A 23,594-nucleotide genomic window follows, 5' to 3' on the forward strand; every position below is an offset into this window, starting at 1 on the left:
ATGACTTTTGTAACCTTTATTGGATGGGGGACTTTAGTGGAGAAACTAGAGAATCTGAAATTGTTCTCCTTGAAGAAGAATATTTTAAGGAGTAATTTAATCAAGGCATTCAAAATTATGAATCTTCATTTGCAGAAGGGCTGGGAAACCAGAGGGCAAGGTAATTAGTAGAAAAGTAGAGGATATGAGTTTTTATTATGTCACAAATTCTTCATTTTTACATGTGATGTAGGTGTCACCCAAGAGGTCAATATTTGTTGCCCATCCTTAATTAGGAGCAGCGTGCTGAAAGCTTGTGATTCCAAATAATCCTGTTGGACATTAAGCTGGTGTGAGACTTATTACTGTGCCCACCCCAGTCCAATGCCAGCATCACCACATCATCCTTAATTGCTCGTGGACTGAGTGGCTTGCTCAGCCATTTCAGAGGGCATTTAAGAGTTAACCACAATGCTGTGGGTCTGGAGTCATATTTAAGCCAGACCAAGTAAGAATGGCAGATTTCCTTCCCTGACATTCGTGAACTAGGTAGGTTTTTATGGTAATCAGAGTTTTGTGATCACCACTACTGAGATTGGCTTTATATTTCATGTTGATTAATTGAATTCAAATTTCACCAGCTGTTGTGGTGGGATTTGAACCCAAATATCTCAGCTCCAGTGATATCACGACAATGCCACCATCTACCCAAGTTATGATGATCTGGGAATGCATTAACCAAAATGGTGGTGGAAGGCCAATTAAAAATCAATTGGCTATGTTGTCGAAGAAAGATTTGCAGTGAGTTTGGAACTAATTGATAAGCTGATACGAGGATGATGGGTTTAATGGATGCCACCTGTTCCATTTTTCTGATTCTATAATATATTGCTCCCTGATTCAGTGGTCAAGATAAAAATTAGATCATCAGATGCCCCAGATGAATTCTAGTCAAACTGTTTGGTAGTGCAATATGTTGCTTCTGTTGATCAGTTAAGTGTTTCAATTGTTGCATCAGCATGTGTTTGCCAAATGGAGCAGCTCTGTAAAATTCAGAAGTTAGTTCACAGTTGTTCAGCCTGTAATAGCTGCACAAAATATTTGTTGCCCAAATGTGATAGAATTTTAAATATGCCTAATTTCACAAAATTTTGCATAAGAAACTGCTGCAAAGACTATTTGGTACGTAATGGGGCGTTTGCAGCTCATAATATTATTGTGTGGAACAAATCCATCAGATTCTGTTGAAATCTGCCCTGTATTTATGGTAGTACTCTTGATGTCAGACTTAACAGCAATCTTTTTGATGCTGGCCAATGCTTAGCAATAGGGGACGTCTTTTTTAGGGTTCTTTTTTGAGATTCTCTCCAGGGTAGATTTTGATTTTTGGGAGGTTACTTTTTGGTTGCCATGGGCTATTTGAAAGTGAAGTCTTGATTAAAGGATATTAAAATAAAATCGGAACTTGGTGCTGGATAGGGAGCCAAGCAATGGAACTGCTATTAAACAACGTCCCTTCATTTATCCCATCTGCTCACCCTGTTTTCCTCCTCCAATGGCTGATATTAAAGCAGACTTGAAGGTCAGGCTATTCTGAATCGACTGGACTCCCAGCCTTTTCTGCATGTCAAAACTTTTTTTAAAAGAACACCCATGCAGCAACAGCCAAAAAATCTTGCGCGCAGACAGAAACTTTGATACCAGAAACATTTAAAAGGACAAAAAATACCCACAATATTTTTCTCCCTCTGTGCCAGATTGCTCTACTTTAAAGTTTACTCTCATAATGATTAATTGGACAAATAGAGAAGAGGAAGAAAGCTGCTGGAAAGGACCTAACATTGTGTCTCTTTGTTGATTAGCCATTGTTTCTACAACAGTAGTTTATAAACTTCAAAACCAGACCCAGGGAGAGAGTCTTAAAAGGGAAAAATAAAAATATTGTTAAAAGATTGGATATTCGTCTGCATCAATCAAAATAAGATAATTGTAAAATGAGCAATATGCCTATTATCCGCACTCTGTCTCTAGGGTTGCCATTCCTCCAGAATTGGTCTGGAGTCTCTAATTATTGAAGAAAATACTTTTTTGTCATTTTCTTTGAACATTTCTCTTTATAAAATATAAAATTATTGAAAATGGGCAGGGGTGGGAGGGGAGGTTGTATGGCTGACCTTCAAGCATTATCCAATTGGAATTATTTTTGCTTTGACGTAGGAAGGCAGTGCATCACAAAGATGGATATGTTGGCTGACTGATGGCAAGAATATGGGGGCAAATCATGTGATGGAACTTCCAGGAAAACATTTGATCACAGTTGGCAATCCAACCTCACCCTGATTGACGGTGTCCTTCCCCGATCCCCTCTCCTGGTCACTGTCTTTAACTGTCTGTCTTGCTGGCGCTCTTTCCTTTGCTGGCTGTCTCACACTTGTGAAAAAGATTATTTAGGTTCAATTCTCTACCTCCCCCTTAACCCATGCTGCTGCTCCAGCTCCTCCAACTGCAGCTTCCTTCCTCCCTACTCTGGCTGTTCCTTGTTTCTCAAGGAGTAGCAACAGCAGGATGTGCGTGAAATTGTTCAGTTCCAATAAGATTGTGTGGGGATCCTTTCTTGAACTTTTCACTCCATCTTTTCTTTTTCATGGGCTAATTTCTTTTGTTTCAATTTGCTTGCTGCCCATATGTATTTTGAACTCTGGTATGATGTCAACACCACTTCCACATCAGATACTGGGAATCATTGGTATTGAATAAAGTAGCCAAGTTCATTGCACCTTATCATTTCAATGTTTTCTCAGTACAGTTGACATCAGTGAGTTCAACAGTTAGTTGAATGTCTTAATCCAACTATCATATACTGAATAACACAGAAAACATTTTGGCTCAGAATTTGCTGGAACAGGGCATCTTGTGTTGAGACCTGTGAATTGAATTGGATTGTTTGCTTTGCCCTACAGCCAATTATTTTCACACTGTAAATAATATGCTGTGAATCACCGCAAATTTCTGGATGATTTGTGCCAGTGCATTGTTACTTCACAAAAAATGGCCCATGAGTAGCAGGAAAGTTGCACTGTAAAATCAAACTAAACTTGCCGCTGGAAGTTAAGGCACCTGTTTATTGGTGCAAAGACCCTGTTAATGAATAATTTCCTTCCAATTGCCATTCATTTTGAAACCTTTTAGCAATTTATTAGTTCTGCATATTGTAAGTGAGCAGGATAAAGTTGAGCTGACTTAACTGCTTGATCTAATGTTAAATCACACTACATAAGTCTCAGCTTGTTAAGATTTAGAGTTACACCGCATTGCCAAAATGTATGGGTCCATTAATTTGCAGGCAACATTCTCCATGTTGATTATAGAACACAAGAATTAAAAAATCTGAAATAAAAACAAAATGCTGGAAATACTCAGTGGGTATGGCAGTATAAGTGGAGATGCTTTATTTCCATTGATGCATTTAGACCTGCTGCGTATTAACGGCACTTCCTGTTTTAATTTAAATCTAAATCCTGGATAAGAGAGGTCTTGTATGTTTGTGTGATGTTCCAAAAGCAAAAATCTTGAAAGCTTTGTATTTTCCTATATTCAATTCGGTAAAAGGTTTTATTTAAGTAATATTTTCAGGCTGCCAGTTCAGAGAGAAAGGACTTGCATTTATAGAATGTCTTTCACGACCACCAGACCTCACTAAGTGCTTAATAGCCAATGAAGTACTTCTGAAGCGTAGCCACTGTTGTAGTAGCCAATTTGTATCAATCTCTTATTGTATTTTTAAGGTTTAATGGCAATTACATTGTTAAAAAATGATGGGTGTTTGTACACTTAAAAACAGGGTTCGTTGGGGCACTGGGATTAGAGTAGTATTGACTATGAAAAGAATTGCTGCATCTTCATTTAAAGCACAACCAGTGTGGATCCTATCAACATTTATAGCAGCGGATGGTTGGTCTAAAGATGAAAATTGGAAACTATGATACCTTTTCAGGTAGAAGATTGTTATCGGAACTACTTCTGAGAAGAATGGCTGAAACCCAGTGTTAAACATCAGTTTGATTTTTCCCACTTGTTCTATGAAGCTGAACCTTATGACTAATGAAGGAATGAAACAGGTATATGGACTCGGGTTACATCCTTACCAAAGGAAAAGCAAGATTAGACTTGGCACCTTTGCTTCCCATTAGAAGCAGGATCAGGTGCAAAGTATTTTCTAGAGCTAGAGGATCATCATTTGGACATCGAGGAAGGTTTGAATAACCTTTTAAAGTTTATGGTCAAAATATATAAGAATGATGACCTCTTGAATGCATGTGAGGCATGGTCATTTAGAAAACCTCCTTGTTGCCACACTACAGCCACTGCTTGAGTACACTAAGGGAGAATTTAGCATGGCCAGCGCATCTAACTAGCACGTTTTTTGGACTATGGGAGGAAATCAGAGCACCTAGAGGAAACCCATGCAGACATGCAGAGACCATGCAGAATCCACACAGACAGTGACCCAAGCCAGGAATTGAACTTGGGTCCCAGGCACTGTGAGGCAGCAGTGCTAACCACTGTGCCACCATGCTGCCCATAAACTTGCAACCTCAACCACCAGTTATAAAAAGTAGCACAAATGAATCCTCAGTTAATGCCCACTGCCTGAGCACAACTAAGCACAATAATTTCACTTTGTAGCTGACTTAAAAGTGGCATTACACTTAGCCATATATTGGTAAGTGAATGCACTGAACACTGCAGGCCAGAAAGAACAAAAACTAAGACATGGCAATGCTGAAAATCTAAAATAAAAGCAAAATATCTGGAAATAGTGGATCAGGTAGCATCTGTGTAGGCAAGGAAAAAGGTAGGATTATTGTTTTGAGTCAATGACCTTTCATCACAATGATCTCTGTCTGTTCAGGTTAGAGAGTGAAGAAGGAACAAAGGAGTTCATGCTCCTGGTCACTATTCAGTAGCTCTTTTTAACAAGTAAGGTCAGTATAGAGCACTGCCTTTATAGTTGAATAGCATATAGGCATACGTCAAGGTTCAGACATGAATACCTATTTGGGTGGCTACCAGATGGCTGCAAGTTAATTTACAGTATGGATTAAGGGAAGGAAGAGAAGTTTAAAAAAAAATGGTGATATTGGTTGAGGTATTCTAATTGATTCCTTGTTTCTACCTGTTTTTAAGGAACATAGAGCAAATAGCAAAACTAAAAAAGTAAACAATTGGATATGTTCTGTAAATTTTGGCCAACAACAGCATTGGAGTCCTTAAGAGAACGTTTTTGAGCCTAATAACTACAGTATCAAATGAATTGTTATTTATAGCTATGTTGCAATGGTGATTAACTATGCTGTTCATACTTCAATTGTTGATCGGCATTGGAAAATATGTTTGTTATAGGTCGTCAAATATTTGCATCGCTTTCTTCATATTACAGATTTTCTAAAATGTCAATGGAGAAATTGCTAGTAGTTTATTGGGGATTAGGACACAAAATGTTTGCAAGAAACTTTCCTTGTTCAGGTACTAATATTCTATGTTAAGTTTTGAATCTGGTTTTGATTTAATTCATTGTCCAGAACTAAGAGCATTACTTGGTGAGTCAGCAAGTTAATGTCTCTTCAGAAAAGACACCTTGTTAAATGGCGACTATGTTCAGTAGTCTGATAGTGTAATATCTATGGGAGTTTCAAGACATCTCTCTGATCCTGCATTTATCTAAGGAATGCCTTGTCAGAAATCCAAATTCTCCTCATATCTTAAGGATTATCAACTTCTACTGCCAGCTATAGCTGGAAAACGTACAGTAACAGCTTAGTAAGTGCCGCCTGTTGAGTCTCTTCTTTCTAGTGGACTTTTAAATAAGGTATATCTTGGTTCAATCCCATACCAAAACTTCTTTATCTGATGTGGAGATTCACATCATTGGTGAATAGGTGCTGGGTATGTGATTTTATCTTGATGGAGCCTTATTTCTTGTCTGCATTTTCTGTCAAGTGCTATGCTTGTTTCCAGCCGCCCATGTTTCAGGAGCAGACCAGATGCAACTATCTAATTTGCGTGTTTAGAAAGTTAGTACTTTTTTTGCCCACACAACATAATTCTAGCATTATGATTACTTTGGAAGAATAGTTATCTTAAAGCCTGTGCAATGCTTATAGGAAATTATTTATTTGATTAGCATATAAAATTTTAAGCCAAATGTTTCACTTGGAGGAAATCTCAACTGTACTAAGATTGTCACAAACGTTTTAACGTTAAGGCTGCTGATTCTATAAAAGGAGTTTGTAAGCTGGAGTTAAAATAAATGTTTCATCCTTTTATAGTAATATATTCAATTGCAGCCAACAAGCAAGTATTATTCACTTGTGGCATTTGAAAAAAGTATAATAGACTGTAGTAAGCACCTCAAAAGTTGAATAGTTAATGGTGCCTTAGGCAGGATTTGTTAATGTTTGAATTTATAATGTTGTAATTCTATTAGTTAACAACCTGCCTGCCAACTCCAACATTTTTTTCTTTGTATGAAATCAAGCTACCTGTTTCCTGCATTTTCTATGCAGCATGTGGTACAGAGACTGTCATGATATACTGTCTGCCCCATTTGTCATTGTGCCAGACCAGGAGACTGAATGGAGGGAGGCTGAACAGATGAGTTAAGGGCATACTGTCATAATCATTTTGATATAAAAATAATCTGAGAAGAGGAGGTGATCAAATATTTTAGTAATTAAAAAAAAAGCATGCTTTTTATAAATCAGATTGTTCTTTATATTTGAAACTACTTTTAAAAAATCATGAATAACCTTCCTATTTTTGATTATTGCAAATTTTGGGCACCACATTACAATTTTCCGAGATTGTTCATTTTCATAGCCACTGGATAAGATAATTTCACATCTCAAAGGCTCAAAATTTGATTCCTTTGCATTAGATTACAATGTTTCATCTTATCTAAACCAGATAAGATTCTTATTGGAAATGCTCTGTTTTTGAAGGTCATTGTGCAACACACTGGTTGAGTTGAGGGTGATTGTGGAAATTATGCAGTTCAGAAGGCCATGTTTTTTCCGAAATCCTTTATGCATGCATGTTAAGTATTGTGGGTGACAAGCTTCACTTTCTTTTAACTTCCAATATTGCTGTAGCACACAGTTCAATTGATTTAATTACTGCAGTGATTGTTTTATCCAATTCTTGTAAAAGTAAATATGATCTATGTCATGACAAAAAAATTAAACAGAATTGGGTTACACTAAATGCTTTTGAGGCCAGCTCAAATGTGGAAGATGCAATCTGGACCATGTTTGTTACTTTTTTTAAACAGGCATGAAAAACCTCATAACTTATCCCGCTTTTGAACAGCTCAGCACAAGTGAAATACTGCCTTTGTCTTTGAAATAGTGTTATCATAAATGTGACTTCCATAGCTATTCCAAGCTATGATACTTCATACGTACAATTTCTTTTTGACTTTGTGTTCTACCTAGATTAAAACTGCACAGCATTAATTTGTATACTGGTTATGCTCAGAAAGTTGACTATTCTAAATATATGGTAAATTTATGTAGAACTTTGCATTGGTTTTAGCTACTTCATATATAACTGTAATTTAGTTGCGTGTAAGTATTGAAGAAATCAATACACTACATGGAATAGATTTAACTTTAATAGTTTGTGCACAGATTTAATTTTAGGATAGAGTATATCCCTCATTTCCTGTTTTAAGAATGGTATAAAATATTGTTAATACATTTCCTAATGTTTGCTGAACACCTTGCTTCGAATTAGGAATTGCATGATCTTGGTAATTTTACATTGTTAATGAAAACCAAAGCACATTACAGTATGTAGAAGAAGGTCAGGTAATAGTGATGGCCATTATAAAAACAGAAAATGCAGGAAAATCTCAGCAGGTCTGAGAGTATCTGTGGGGAGAGAACAGAGCAAACGTTTCGAGTCTAGATTACCCTTCGTCAGAACTAAGAGCAAAGAGAATGAGTGAAGATTTTCCAGCATTTCCTGTTTTTTGTTTCAGATTCCAGCATCTGTAATATTTTGCTTTTATTTTAGTGATGGCTATTACTTGATCTCACAACTCTAGAATTCCAATGAGAAAGGTGATCTTACCAAATGTATTTGGTTAGCAACTTTGGGGAATTTTTTTATGCCAACCACCACAACCATTGAAATAAATGTTGTAGTGAGATTTTGTATTTATCTTTATAGATGTAAACCACATAAATTGCATGTTGATTTAAGTCTTGTCTGGATTTACATTTAACACCTGGTAGTTAACAGTAAGCTCTGTGGCAGTCAGGCATTTGTCAACTTTAAGCATTTACCCAATTAGGTGGATTTCTGTGCCAATAAATATGAGAAAAAGCCTTCATTTCTCACTCATCTGGGAAATGGTTGGGTACAATACCATACCTATTGCTTTCTGCTTAATTGCACTGGTTTTTCTGGAGCGTTTCGCCTGATGTTGGCATAACCAACACAAAAGATTGCAAAATTTAAGCACAAATTACATTCAATGTAACTTGAAGTTTTGCGATCTTGTGACTGTCCCATTTCTCTATATGCTGCCCAGAATCCAAGAAGACAACATCAGTTTTCACACATACATTGGCAATGCTCTTTCTCACTGCTATCTCTTTCAAAGTACTGCTGTTATCAGATTTCCTGTCCAACATCCAGGACTGGATATGCAGAAATTTCTTACAACAAGGTATTAGGAAAACCAGAGCTATTAGAACCACAGAGAAGTTCCTGCACTGAAGGAGACCATTCAACCTATCTTATTCATGCCAGCCCGAGGACACTCACCCTTTCTAATCCCTTGTTCCAGCACCTGCCCATAGTCCTGTCGCTTACAACACTTAAAAGTGCAGATGAGGTTAGGGCCTCTGTTTCCACCACCACCTCTCTCCAGAACAATTACTTCCTTCCTATAATATAGTGACCAGAACTGTGCATAATACTCCAGTTGTGGCCTCACCAGTGTTTTATACAATTCCAACATTACATCCCTACTTTTATATTTTATGTTTCTGCCAATGAAGGAGAGCATTCCATGTGCTGCCTTTACAATCTTGTCTACTTGAACTATTGCTTTAGGGACCTGTGTACTTGTACGCAAGATCTCTCACTTCTTTTCCCCTCTTAATATATTCCCAATAACTGTTTGACTTGCTGAAATGCATTATCTCACACTCTGTGTTAAAATCCATCTGCTATTTTATCGCCCACTCCACTAACCCATCAATATCGTTTTGTAGATTATAATTATTTTCTACACTACCCATAATTCAGTCAAACTTTGTGTCACCTGAAAACTTTCCAATTGTGCTGGCTAAGTTCACATCCAAATGGTTAATATATAACAAAAACAGCAAGGGTCCCAACATTGAACTCTGTGAAACATCACTTGAAATAACTTTCCATTTGCAAGGGCATTACTTGCAAATTACTTTGTTTCCTGTTACTAAGTCAACTTTAGATCCAGTTTGCCACATTACTCTGTATCCCATGGGCTTTTACTTTTTTGATCCATCTGCCATGTGAGTTCTATTATCTTCAGACCTTGCCAGTGTCTGTTCCCTAACCAGTGACTCCATCTCCCTCTTTGGCAGCTGCCTGAGACTGAACTAAACTGTTCGCAACCTTGATGTTGTGTTTGACTCCAACATGAGCTTCCAACTGTGCATCTGCTCCATTATTGAGGCTATTTATTTCCACCTTGAGAACATCACTGGAGTTCATTCCTGTCTCAGTTCATATGCTTCCCATTCATTCCAATTAAACAATGCATTTGTTTTGAAATACTTGCGCTTGTTTTCAACTTCCTCCACGGCCTCAACCTCTGTGTAACCCCATCAAAATACCAGCCAAAAAAAATTGGTCCTTTTTCACCAAACATTCCCTGAAAAACACAGAGGTGTAGAGCTTCTGCTTTATAATCCTCCAAGATATCTGTGCTCTTCCAGTTTTGGCCTCCTGCTCATTCTTGGTTTGAATTGCATCACTGTTGGCAGCTATGCCTTCAACTGCCAATGTCCTAAATTTCCTTCCTGAACATCTTTATCTCTCTGCCTTTTTTTCCCCTCTTGATATGGTCCTTAAGGTGGCCTCCAGTGCCTCTTCATGTGGCTGGTTGTCCTATTTTATTTATGCTTCTGTCAAGTGCCTTGGAACATTTTACCACATTAAAAGCAGTGTTTTAATTAGATGTTATTGTTTCAAAAATGTTGTGCAAAGAGCAGGCCCCACATTATGTAAAACTGGCCACAATCCCATGTTAATTAAACAGCACTGCCCATTTCTGCTAGATGTGCTCATCTGTAAATTTTCAAGTAATCCATTTTCAGCCTTATTATTCAAACTTGGCACAAGGACTGTTCTCAAAACAGATTTTTAAATGACTCTTTTAAACACCGTCTTATTATCCTGGTTTAGGTGGACATTGTGTTTGGTGATTTGGAAATGAGTTTGGGCAGGGAGTAGAGTAGGAGAAAGGATTTCTGAAAACCAGCGCAATTAGTTTTGGGATCGCTGCGCTCAAAGCAGAAGCTCTACACCTGTGTTTTTCAGGGAATGTTTGGTGAAACATTTGGCCAGTATTTTGACGGAATCACTGTTACAAAGGGCCAGACTGTTTATTAATATAACCAGTGAAATATACAATGTAGTGATAGATTATTGAGCATTTTACTTGGCCTCAGTTTGCATGTCAATTTTTTATCTTATATGCCATCCTTTGAGTTTGGAAGATTAGAATGATTGGAGCACTTCAATTGGTTCATGGAGATAATACAGAAATCTAGGTACTTTGGAGTTCGGGATTATAAAAGTATCAAAACATAAAAAATAGAAGCAGGAAGAGAATACATGGCCCATCAAGTCTGCTCTGCCATTCAGTATGATCATGGCTGATATTGGGCTTGAACTTCACTTTTTTGCTTTCCCTTCATACTTGATAATTCCCTAAAAAAAAACAAAAAAAGTCTGAGGATTAAAAAGGTTTACAACTTTTTGAGTGAATGTGTTCCTCCTCATCTCAGTCTTAAAAATTCAACTGCTTGTACTGAAACTGTGCCTCCTTTTCTAGATTCCCCACTTTGAGGGGATAACACCTCAGCATCTACCCTGTCAATTCATAATGTTGAATCTTTCAATGAAATCACTTCTCGTTCATCTGAACTTGAGAGAATATAGACCCAATTTAATCAGCGCCTCAGCGTAGGACAACTCCCTCATTGCAAAGATGAATTGTTTGAACCTTTGCTGTAAAGCCTTTAATGCGAATATATCCGTCTTTAAATGTGAAGACCAAAATTGCATATAGTATTCCAGGTGTGGTCTCATCAAAGCCCTAAACAGAGTGAGACTTCTTTATTCTTCTACTCCAGTGCCCTTAACATGCCATTTGGTTTCCTAATTGCTAGCCATTTGTGGTAATTAGCCATTGTCCAAAATAATCATAGACGTCTCTCTCTATTAGTGATAGTTATATATTTTGATGAATGTCTACCTTGGTGAGCACCACTTCACATCAAGCATGGGCAAAGTGAAGAGGCAGACTTCCTTGAACTACCACAACTGGTATTGGGATTGAACCCATGGTGTGCCATTGTTTTGCTCCAAACCCTAACCATTGAGCCAACTGAGCTAATTGAAAAATGTCTTGTTATATCTATCTACATGCTAAGTTTTTAATGCCCCTTTTCACTCCTTGTGTGAGTACTCCCAAATATCCTCACATTTTCCGTCTGTCACCTGGTTGTCCACTTGCTCAACCTGTCTATATACCCTCGTATTCTCTTTGTGTCTTCCTCGTAGCTTGCATCCTTGCCTAACTTTGTGTTGTCATCAAACTCAGATGCATTACTCTCTGCCTCTTCATCTAAGTCAGCAGTCTCCAAACTCCAATCCGGATGTGGCAACAAATATTTGAGACCCCAGCACCGATCCTTGTGGTACTCCACTAGTCATAGCCTGACAAGTTGGAAATATTCTATTTCTCTCAACTCTGCTTCCTGTCTGTTAACCAGTCTTCTCCAAGTACACAAGTTCTCCACATTATCTCCAACTACACAAGTTCTAATCTTATGTATTAATCTTCTGTGTGGCACCTTGTTAAATGCCTTTGGAACTCCAACTGTATTAAATCTTCAAAAATCTCTTTAAAAAATTATCATGCATGATTATCCTTTCATAAAATCGTGTTGACTTATTCCAATTATACTATGTGCTTCAATTTGCATTGTGAAGAATTTAATAATAGATCCCAGCACTATCCTAATGACTGAATATGAGGCTAACTGGCTTGTATTCTGTTTTCTCTGCTTTCTTTCTTGAATAATGGAATTATATTTGCTGATTTTCAATCTGCTGGGACCATTCCAGAACCTTGGAATTTTGGAAAATCACAGCTAGCCCACTTAGTATCTCTGACACTATCTCTTTTAAAACACTAGGAGATGGGCCATCAGGTCCTGGGGATCTACCTAATTTTAGTCAGTTAAGTTTCTTCAGTACTTCTACTCTGATGTTAATTTCCTTGCTCTAATTAGCGCTTGGGGTTATCCTCTATTTTGATATGTGGTTTTTGCCTTCACTATAAATATAGACACAAAATATTCAACATCTCTGCCATTTCCTCATTCCACATTATCATTTCTCCTGTCTCTGCCTCTAAGAGATGAGTGTTTACTTCACTTTTTGATATACTTATAAAAACTCTTACATCCTGTTTTTATTTTCTGGGATAGTTTACTCGTTTTCCCTTTTTATTAACTTTTTTGATGGCCCTTTGCTATTTTCTAAATATATCCCAACGCTAAAACTTGTAAGCCTCTTTTAATGTAATACTGTGTTTAACCTCTTTAATAAGCTACAGATGGATTTTCCTCAGTTTTTTGGTTTTCAATGGAATATACTTTTTGTTGAATATTTGCATTGTTTCTTTAAATGTTTCCCACTTTGTTTTACTACCATACATTTTAGTCTTATTTACTCAATATCCTTAGCCAGCTCTCTCATGCCCGTGAAATTGGCTTTGTTTAAGATTCTAGTTTGTTATTGGGATACGTTGTGTTCTAACTTGATATGGAATTCAGTTGTATTATGATCACCAATTCCCATTGGAACTTTTACTGTTAAATTTCTGATTACCCTGCATCATTGCACAATACAAGATCTAAAATAACTTTATCCCTAGCTCATTACATAATGTATAGCTCCAAGAAACTGTCACCAGAGCATTCTACAAACTTATTTTCCAGGCCACCTTTTCCAATTTGATTGGTTCAGTTGATATGAAGGTTAAAGTCACCCACAACTATTTCATTACCTTTGTTACAAGTGCCAATAATTTCTTGTTTAATGCTTTATCCAATGTATGACTACTGTTAGGGAGTCTATAAAATACACTGTTCAGTGTTTTCTAATACTTGTTATTTCTAATCGTTGCCTATACTGATTATACTTACTGACTTCCTGAGTCAACGTCCTTTTTCACTAATATCCTTAGGTCATCCTTTACTATCAGGATTATCCCTCCTCCTACGTCCTGCATATCTTTTTGAAATGTTTTGTACATTGAAATATTCCCAACCCTGTTCACCTTGTAACTCATGTCATTGGTTACAGAGATCTGATGGTGATTAGACCTAACCATTTATCTCAGATGCTACTATTATCTTTGTTGTTTTGGATGCTTGTGCATTCAGATAAAATGAGTTCAATTTTATTGTTTTATTATAATTCCTTGCGTGGTCCTTGCTCTCTGCACAATTACCGTTAAATTCCCTCTCCCTTTTCTACTCAGTTTATCTTGATATGCATTTCTATTGAATTAAGTTTTCCCTTGAATTCATAAATCTCCGTTCACTTGAACCTTTCTCTGTTTGTTTCAAGCCATTTTTCCCCCACTCTGACAATATTTATTGTTGCACTCTTATCCCTTCCTGTCACACTTGAATTACCATTACCCATATCGTTACCTGTCCATCCTCTAACTTTCAAAATCTCTCCGCATGTGAACCCTCCCCCAATTATTTATTTTAAGTCCCTTTCTATAGATCTAATCATACATCTCACCAGGTCACGGATTCCAGGGTCATTCAGGTGAAGACTGTCTCAACAGGTCTGCTCTTTTTCTTAGTGCTGCTGCCCATGTTTCAGGCATTAAAACCCATTTCGCTGACATGCATCTTCAAGCTGCATGTTCATCTCTGCGTCCTTATTTATTTGCAATATTATACAGTTGTGGCTTTTTAGAGATGTGCATTTTGAATATGTTTTGATAGGACTTCAAGCTTGACCAGTTTGCTTGCACTTTTCTGGAATGATGACTTCTGCTTGTGTTTGACAGGCACAAATGAAGTGACAGCATCAGAAATGTGGTAACTTTAGCTATGGCACTACAGATTTTTCAAGGAATTTTATTAATATTTAAAGATCTCTGTTGTGGTTAAGTACTATGTTTCATTACCTTAATAGACAAAATTGTTAGTAATGTTTATTTTATTCTTTTGTGAAATGTATTGGAATGTTTTATGTTTCTGGCACTGCATATGTAAAAGATATTATCATAAAAGGTGTTTTGTTTTTTTTTGTAGAAGTGTTGTAGTAGCTCCTAAAAAACCTCGGATTGCTGTTGGAAGTGAAACTGTTACTCCTGCCACGACTGATGCGGTTAGTGTGGTCTCCACCACTGACACTGTAGAGGACCCTGCTGTTGATTCTACAGGTAAATTTCTGCCATTTTTTTGCAGTACAGGTGTTCTTAAAGTAGATTAATGACTCATGCTGAAACCTGTAATGTAATTTGGAAACTATTTCCAGCAGGCATCCTTGCCATTCAGCACTTGTCTAATATTCATTTTAAGTGATCTGTGTTTAATTTACTAGGTTGAAAAAGAATTGTTAGACTATCATAATTATTTTCAGGCAGTTCCTGAATGTCCAATAAAATGGGACTTCAGGATTACGCTTGGGGAGGCAGTGGTATTGTCAGTAGGCTAGTAATCCAGAGGCCTAGGGTAATGCTCTGGGAACCCAGGTTCAAATCCCACCACTACGGCAAATGATGAAATCTGAATTGAGTAAAACAATCTGGAATTAATAATGATTTGAAACTGTTGTCGATTGTTATTAAAAAAAAATTTGGTTCACTTATGTGCTTCGGGGAAGGGAATCTGCTATCTTTACCTGATCTGGCCAATATGTGACTCCAGAGCCACAACAATGTGGCTGACTTGTAAATCATCCTCCGATATGATTGAGCAAGTCACTCAGCTCAAGGACAATCAGGGATGGGCAATAAATGCTTGCCCACCCAGTGATGCCCACGTCTCTTGAACAAATAAAGAAAAATATAGAGATTTTAATATTTCCTGCTAAAGTGATTTCTGAAGCTATCTGATACGGCCACAATACAACCATCTAAAATGTGAGCTGTTAACATACTGTGTTGCAACTTGTTCTCTGTGCTAATAGCAAACCTTTTGTGATTTGATGGCATATGTCCTTGATGTTAAAGATCTTTATTGATAGCGTGATAAATTTGAACCATATTGTGAATACTTATTGTGCAGTAAAATGTAGATAGATCGTTAAAGGCTGATTGCATTTGATTTTGGTACCCCCCTATAAGTTGCTGGTATTTTATGTCTGAATTACCTCCAATAAAATTAATGGGCATACTGTTTTAAACTGATGTACAAAAACTGCAAGGAGTGCAGCTGATTGCAATTTGAAATATTTTTAAACTTGTACTATACTTTCACTGACTCTTTTGTTACATTATTGTTCCAGAATTTTTAAAGTTTATCGTCCTAACATGGAAAAGCTGTATTTATATCAATGATATATATATATATATATATACACACAATATGTATGATCTTATTGTCATGCACCATTTAAAAAAGTAGTTTTGACATTAAACAGACACCAATAATCAAATTGCTGTCTTTTTAAAAAGCTCAACAAATAGCAATTTTTCCATGTTTCTATCACACACTAGTGGACCCATTACTAGATAAATCCCTGATGAATTTGTATAAACAATGGACTTTCTCTCAGAGGATACTAGACAGATGATCTATTTGCATTTTCTTTCAAGTCTCCATGAAAGTCTGTTAAACTGTCATTCAAAAGGAGCCGGTTTATCAGTGAGGGATTAAGAGATAAGTCAATTTTGTTGAACATGTTTGATTGGGCTACTATATCTGGCCAGATTTACTCATTTTGCTCCAGTCAGTCAGGGCATTTTTTAACTCTGATATGTCTATTATTGTGGTTCATAATTGCACTGCCTTTTAACACATTAAATTAACCAGTCAGTATTATGTAATATTTTATTCGTAATTTGTGAACTTGAAAAATGTAATTCTTTCTTTGTTTCTTTCCCAAATGCTGGTTGCTTTCAAAACTGAATTAGAATAACTCTGTGTCATATTCGTGCATCAGTTAAAAAAGTCAATAACACCACTGTCTTGCTAGTTTTTCAAGCAACTTCAAAAGCCTTCTTTGAGACATTGGGTTAATTATTAAAATTCTGTTTTGAAACCAGTCAAAATGTTGCTAAGGGGTTTCTGTGGAATTTATTCTGGTAATGCATTTAAAATTTGGGTCTCACTTGCCAAGGGAGATGGGTGCAGCCATTCTGGATGTTTGATCAATTATTTCTCTGATGGCTTGGCAAGTTTATTCAGTGATTCATGCAGACCACAGAATTCCCAGATTGGATCCAAGGTTGTGCAAGTTCAGAATTATCAGCTAAGGAGCTAATAGTACTTAAATTCCCTCTGGCTTGATGGTTGTGAGAGAGATAGAGCTGTCAATGTGGTTGGAGATTGTGGTAGTATACAGTTCTGCTAATGCTGCTACTGGCCTACAGCGCTTAATGGATGTTCAATTTTGAGCTGGTAGACCTGTTAATGTATCCCATTTAGCACAATGGCAGCAACACAGTATGATGGAGGGTGTCCTCCACATGAAGCTGGAACTTGGTCTTCATAATGAATGTACAATGATAACTCATAAAATTTTGGGGTTGTGAGCCATAGCTGCCTAAGATCAGTGGTTGAGTGTTTAAGTTATTTAAAGGTAGCTTATTAAGTATTTAGGAAGAAAAAGTTAGATATGATGCATTAGCTTAATGGACAGGAAAAGTATACAACCTGTGATGATTGAGTGGTTTACTGATCCAAGAACGGATGGATGATTGGCACAGTGTTGACCTCAATAGCTTGCAGTAGCATCATTCTGCCAATTATAGCAAAACTGTTTGGGAACTATTTTACTTGCTCTTTCCTGGTCCATCTTCCATCTGAACAAGGTGACAGCCTGGATAGGATTTCCACCTGTCTCTGAGCACTCTATTAATATACTTTATTTCATGGGGTTGGCAGCTTACCAGGTATCAATCACCTGTTCAAACCATTCTGTCCAATAGATCCAGGACAGGTACCCAAGATGTCAGGGCAGTTCTCTCTTTACCCCTCACTCTATCACATTCATCATTCTGACTTGAGATCACTGGGATATGAAGGACACCAGAATGCTATCGGTTTAGGAATGTTTTTGGAGTCTAATGACCTCAATGTTTGGAGTGCAATCTTTGTGACCTTTATCTCTACCTTGCCTTCATTTCTAATTCCTTAGAATTTTTGATTTTTAACAGAGTGAGAATTAAATGGTGTGCTGGCTAGTTCCATGAGAGGTCATCATAATTCTTCAAGATCCCTATTTCTGAATCATGATATTATGATTATGGTATTGGATCAATTGATCTGGCCTAATAATAGGAAAACATGAGTTCACATCCCAGAAGGCTGTTTCGAAATTTAAATTCAGTTTATTGCAAAAAAAAATGAAAATTTGAAGAAAAACCAGTGTCACTGAAAATGGTTATGTAACAAAGTTATTTTTTAAAATTCTTTTGTGGGACATGGGCATTCCTGGCTGGTCATCATTTATTGCCCATCCTTAATTGCCTTTGAACTGAGTGGCTTGATAGGCCATTTCAGAGGTTAGTTGATGGTCAACCACATTGCTGTGGGTCCGAAGTCACATGTAGGCCAGACCAGGTAAGGATGGCATATTTCCTTCCCTAAAGGACATTAGTGAACCAGATGCATTTTTTTGGCAATGGTGGTCATCACTAAACTTTTAATTCCAGATATATTTTATTGAATTCAAATTCCACCATTTGCCATGGCAGGATTCAAAGCTGGGTTGTGTGTGCGTGCGCACACATCTTCTTTACCCTAATAACTAAACAGGTTTCCTAATGCCCTTGGGAAAAGAAACCTGCTATATTGTCTCAGTGTGGCCAAGTAACATTCATGCCACTCTAACTATCCAACCATCTCCCCTTGATTACCATTTCTTAGTCCCTTGCTTTCAACATCCTGGGAGTTACCATTGACCAGAAACTGAACTGAACTAGCCATAGGCAGTAAAGGCAGCAAACTGTATGTTGCCCTTTATAGCAAAAGGATTTGAATATAGGAATAAGGATATTTTACTGCAATTGTATAGGGTGTTGGTGAGGCCACACCTGGAGCACTGTGCAGTTTTGGTGTCCATATCCGAGGAGGGAGGTCCTTTCTATAGAAAGTGCAGTGAAGTGCACTGAAAGTGGAACTGATCCACTTCAGATCAGCCATGATCTTATTGAATGGCGGGGCAGGCTCGAAGGGCTAGATGGCCTACTCCTGCTCCTATTTCTTATGTTCTTAAGACTTTTCCAGGCTAATTTTAGGAATGGTAGATCTGTCATATGAGGAGACAGTAAATTGGTTAGGATTATATTCATTGGAGTTTAGAAGAGTGAGAGAGATTCTCATTGAAACGTATAAAGCTCTAGTAGGATTAAACAGGGTAGATTCAGAAAGTATGTTCCCAAAGGTGGGGGTGTCCAAAACTAGGCATCATAGTTTGAGGATAAGGGGCAAACCTTTTAGGACTGAGGTGAAGAGAAATTTCTTTACCTAGAGAGTAGTGAATCTGTGGAATTTAATACCACAAAGTAGTTGAGACCGAAACATTGTGTGATTTCAAGAAGAAATTAAATATAGCACTTGGAGCTAAAGTGACCGGGATATTGAATTTGATGGTCAACCATGATCGGAGAGAATATTTGATTAAACTGAACCGAAATCAACCTGATGACTAATGAAGAATCAAGTCTCTCAAAAATTCTAAAGAAGCACCGTGTTGTGTTTGATGGAGAACTGGAGAGTATGAAAGACGACATTGTGAAATTGAAGATTATGAAAGGAAGCCAAGCAAAATGCTTTAAGGCAAGGATGGTACTCTATGCTATCAGGCCAAAAATGGAGACTGACTTGCAATGACTTGTGAAGATGTGAGGCTTAGAACATGTCAGCATTGATGAATGGGCCACACCAATGGCACCAATCATCAAGAAGGATGGATCTGTAAGGATTTGTGGAGACTTTGAAGTCACCCTAAATCTACCATTATGTGTGGAGCAGTACCCATTAGCCTACATCAATGACCTCTTTGTGGGTTTGGCTGGAGGCTGACATTTTAGCAATATCAACCTAAGCCAGGCTCACTTACAGATGAGTGTAGACCAGAAGTGACTATGATAATAGTGACACACAAAGACTTCTTCCTTACCGAAGAATGCCTTTTGGTATCTCGTCTGCTCCTGCATTGTTTCAGAGAGCAATGGGTCAGAGACTGAGTGGAGTTCAGTGTTGTCTGGAGGACAACTTAGTCACTGGAAGAAACGAACAAGGAACATCTGTGGAATTTAGATGTCACCCAGAGTTAGAAGACTATGGACTGAGTCTGCAAGGACAAGTGAGTCCTTCCAATCCACCATTGAGTATTTAGGGCATATAATTGATACCACAGGCCTTCACTAAGCTCCTTTGATGGTGAAGGCACCTGCGTCTTTGAATAGTTGCCATTCTTCCTAGGATTGTTGAAAAGATTTGTTTCAAATTTCACCACCATTTTAAAATTATTGTATAACATCTTGTGCCAGAATAAGAAATGGTAGTAGTTGAATCAGTGCAAAAATCTTTTATGCAAGTCAAAGAAATGTTGCTCGGATCTGAAGTTCTTACACGTTTTGATCCTACCCTATCCCTACAGTTAGCATGTGACTCATCCATTATGGGGTTGGAGTGGTGGCATCCTACTTCATGCTCTCAGGTAAGGGGGGACCCATTGCTTTTGCATATCAGTCATTGAGCAAGACTGAAAATAATGACATGCAATTTGAAAGTGAATCTTTAGGGGTTATCTTTGGAGTAAAGAAATTGAATTAATTCCTGTATGGGATCAAGTTCACACTGTTGACAGACAATTAGCTACCATTTTTGGACCACACACAGGAATTCTGTCACTGGCAGCAAATAAAATGCAGAGATAGGCATTGCTATTGTCTGCACGTACTTATACCATCAAGTATTGACAGTCAAGTCTGGATTATTATGCGGACAGACTGTCGAACTACCTGGTAGCGGTAATCTTATCAGCTAGTAGTTCATTGCACTACTCAAGTGGAAGTATCTCCTATTTTGAACAGGTAGACAGTATGCCAGTCACCTCTGGTCAAGTGAGGAAGCACACTCCACAATCCACTACTCGGACGTGATTGACATAGTATTACGAGACAAAGTCTCAATCCTAACCCCTGATTTTAAACTTTACTCCTCAGGTTGGAGCTGTCAGTAGAGTCAGGATGTCATCTTTGGGGGCTCAGAGCAAGGTTAGACCAGGGCTATTGCAGGAAATAGCCAGGAGTTATTTCTGGTGGCTTGGATTGGACGTGGAAATTGAAGAGAGAGCTAGAATGTGTTCTTCCTGTACCAAAATAAGAAACCTGCCCTTGGCATTGCAGCATCAGTGGGAATGGCGAGAAGAGGCTTTTCAGTGAGACCAGGTAGACTTTCCAAAATCTTTTGAAGGATGTAGGTTCTTAGTAATGGTTAATGCTTATTCAAAGTGGCCAGAAGTTGTTATAATGAAAACAAATTAATCAGAGAAGATTATCAAGAAGTTAGGAAAAATATTTAGTCAGTTTAGATTCCCTGAACTCGTAAGCGATAATGGAGCCCAATTTCTCTCATACGAGAAAAAGTTTCTTGCAAGAGAATAGTATACAATGTATTAAGCCCACACCAAATCATCCTGCTACCAGTGGATCAGCAGGATGTTTTGCCCAAACCATGAAATGTGCATTGAGAGCAACCAGGGAACGAAGTTCGCTGATCAAACATCTTAACCAATTCCTAATAATGTATAGTAATATTGTGCATTCTACAACCAAAACCACTTTTGCATTATTAATGATGAAGAGAAAACTACATTGGCATTCGACTTGCTAAAACCTCCAAAATCAAAATAATCCGTACAACAACGAGGACAGAGAATTGCAGTAAAGCAAAACATTGTGTCTTTCAAAAGGACAAGGAGCTTTGGCTGGCACTTACTCCACAGGAGAGAAATGCGTTCCTGCCACAGTCCTTGCACAGATTGCACCTATCTCGTTTTTGATCCAAACCAATGATATCATCTGGAGGAAGCATGTGGACCAGGGAGAATCCCTTGCTAGAAATGGAACCTGCTGAAAATCCGGGTTCAATTGCACAAGATCCTGACCTGAATCTTTTTGCAACCATGACACCGATCGATCAAAGCAGTACCTCACCTGCAGACCAAATACAGAATCAACCTCTGGTTGCAGTGTTGATGAAACCAACCACGAATGACGATTGTGCAGAGGCAAAAATGTGAGGGGTTACAACCAGTGCAAAGACGGCGCCAAAGATGCACTGTCAAACTTTCCGAGGGTGATGATCTCCAGACTGTCTGACCTACTGATAATTGTTTATTGTCCGTGTTGCATTTGTTTGAATTTGTTGGATGATGTTCAGTTTACAGGGGGAGGAAATGTTATATATTAATATTACTGCACCAAGCACTACTAATGTTAAGTAGATAAATCACAGTTCACTAGCATGGGAATCTGCCAAAGTGAAGAAATAGCCATGTAGAGAACACCACCCTGTAAATAAGTCCAAGTGTCAATTCTGTAATATGCAAAATAAGCAATAAAGAACACCCAAGGAAGCAGAAAATAATTCCCATTCCCCACTGTTTTTTGCCTATTGCTTACCCAAAAAAGGATAAAATTTACTTGTGTATGCCCCATAAGTGCATTGAGATCACATGCCCAGTTTATTACACATTTTTACTTTACTAAATATAGTTGCATTTAAATTCCAAATTCATCCTTTTTCGCAAGTGGCTAAGGTATTGGACAACAGTGTAAAGGTTATGTGTATATATGTTATGGATGGAAAGCCGCAGGACTTTAAAAGTCTTGTTTGAGTTTTGTTTCAGAGATTAAAAACTTTAAAAATAATTTGCCACTTTTATATTGGTGACTCAATTTGATGACACACAGAATCATACAAAATAAGAGCAGAAGTAAAATATTTGGCCACTCAAACCTGCTCCACCATTTAATAAGATCATGGCTGATCTTTTTGCTGATGCTGTCTGAATCCCACATTTCCATCTTCCTCTTATGACCTTTGATGCTCTTGCTAACAAGAATATATCTACCTTTGCCTTGAAAATATTCAATGACCCTGCTTCCATTGCCTTTTGAGGCAGAGTGTTCTAAAGGTCCACAACCCTAAGTTAAAAAGATTCTCCTCATCTCTACCTGAAAAGGGTGACTTCTAATTTTAAAACAATGCCCCTCAGTTCTGGAATCGCCCACAAGAGAAAACATCCTTTCCACATCCACCTTGTCATGACTGCTCAGGGTCTTGTATACTTGAATGAAGTCACCCGTCACTCTTCTAAAGTCCAGTGGAAACAAGCCCAGCCTGTTCAACCTTTCCTCATAAGACAACCCATTCATTCCAGGTGTCAATTTAGTAAACTTCCTTTGAAGCATTTCTATCCTTAAATAAGGAGACCAAAATTGCAGATGGTATTCGAGATGTGGTCTAGCCAGTGTCCTGTATAACAGAAGCATATTATCCTTACTTTTATATTTGTTAGGGAGAGACCAGAAACTTTAAGGTATATTATGAAGTTAGCTTATACCCTAACATTTTATGATTTTGGCATTAGGGTGGACATAAGATGTTTTGCTCCAGGTATGATTCAGTTGACCCACTAGGAAGCTTTTATCAAAACAAACTATTTAAGAAGACAGGATATAACAAAAATAATTAGCATAACTTTTGCCAATTAAAATACTTAAACACGACAAAGTATAATTCTTAATAACTGTCCATCTCTATTATTCCAATTTAGCAGTATCCCCATAGACACAAATCCCTTATTCAGAACCAGTTAGCACTAAAAGCTGATGTGCTAATGTGGATGCTAGATTTCCAGCCTTATAAACACACTTGGACAGAGATCCAGACAGACAGCTATCTTCTGACGAGAGTTCTGCAGCAGAATTTCAGAGAAAGATCCATTCTCAAAATTACAGAAATCAGAGAAAGGAACTTACTTCCTGGCAGATTCCAGGGTCCAACTTCAGAGAGGGGAAAAGAGAGGCAGCACTGTCTCACAACTCCAAGTAGATA

The 23,594-nt window shown here is 37.7% G+C and overlaps 1 protein-coding gene across 1 annotated transcript in view; it reads left to right on the top strand.

Annotated features, from left to right (window-relative positions):
* Window positions 1–23,594, top strand: part of lrba (LPS-responsive vesicle trafficking, beach and anchor containing) — an 888,619-nt gene that overhangs the window by 215,301 nt on the left and 649,724 nt on the right. The window contains exon 30 of the mRNA XM_080192970.1: window positions 14,607–14,737. Coding sequence (XP_080049096.1) covers window positions 14,607–14,737 — 131 coding nt within the window. The remainder of the gene's footprint in view (window positions 1–14,606; window positions 14,738–23,594) is intronic.

Source organism: Carcharhinus amblyrhynchos, chromosome 1 (assembly GCF_965287045.1).
Source record: "Carcharhinus amblyrhynchos chromosome 1, sCarAmb.v2.hapA, whole genome shotgun sequence".
Lineage (NCBI taxonomy): Eukaryota > Metazoa > Chordata > Chondrichthyes > Carcharhiniformes > Carcharhinidae > Carcharhinus > Carcharhinus amblyrhynchos.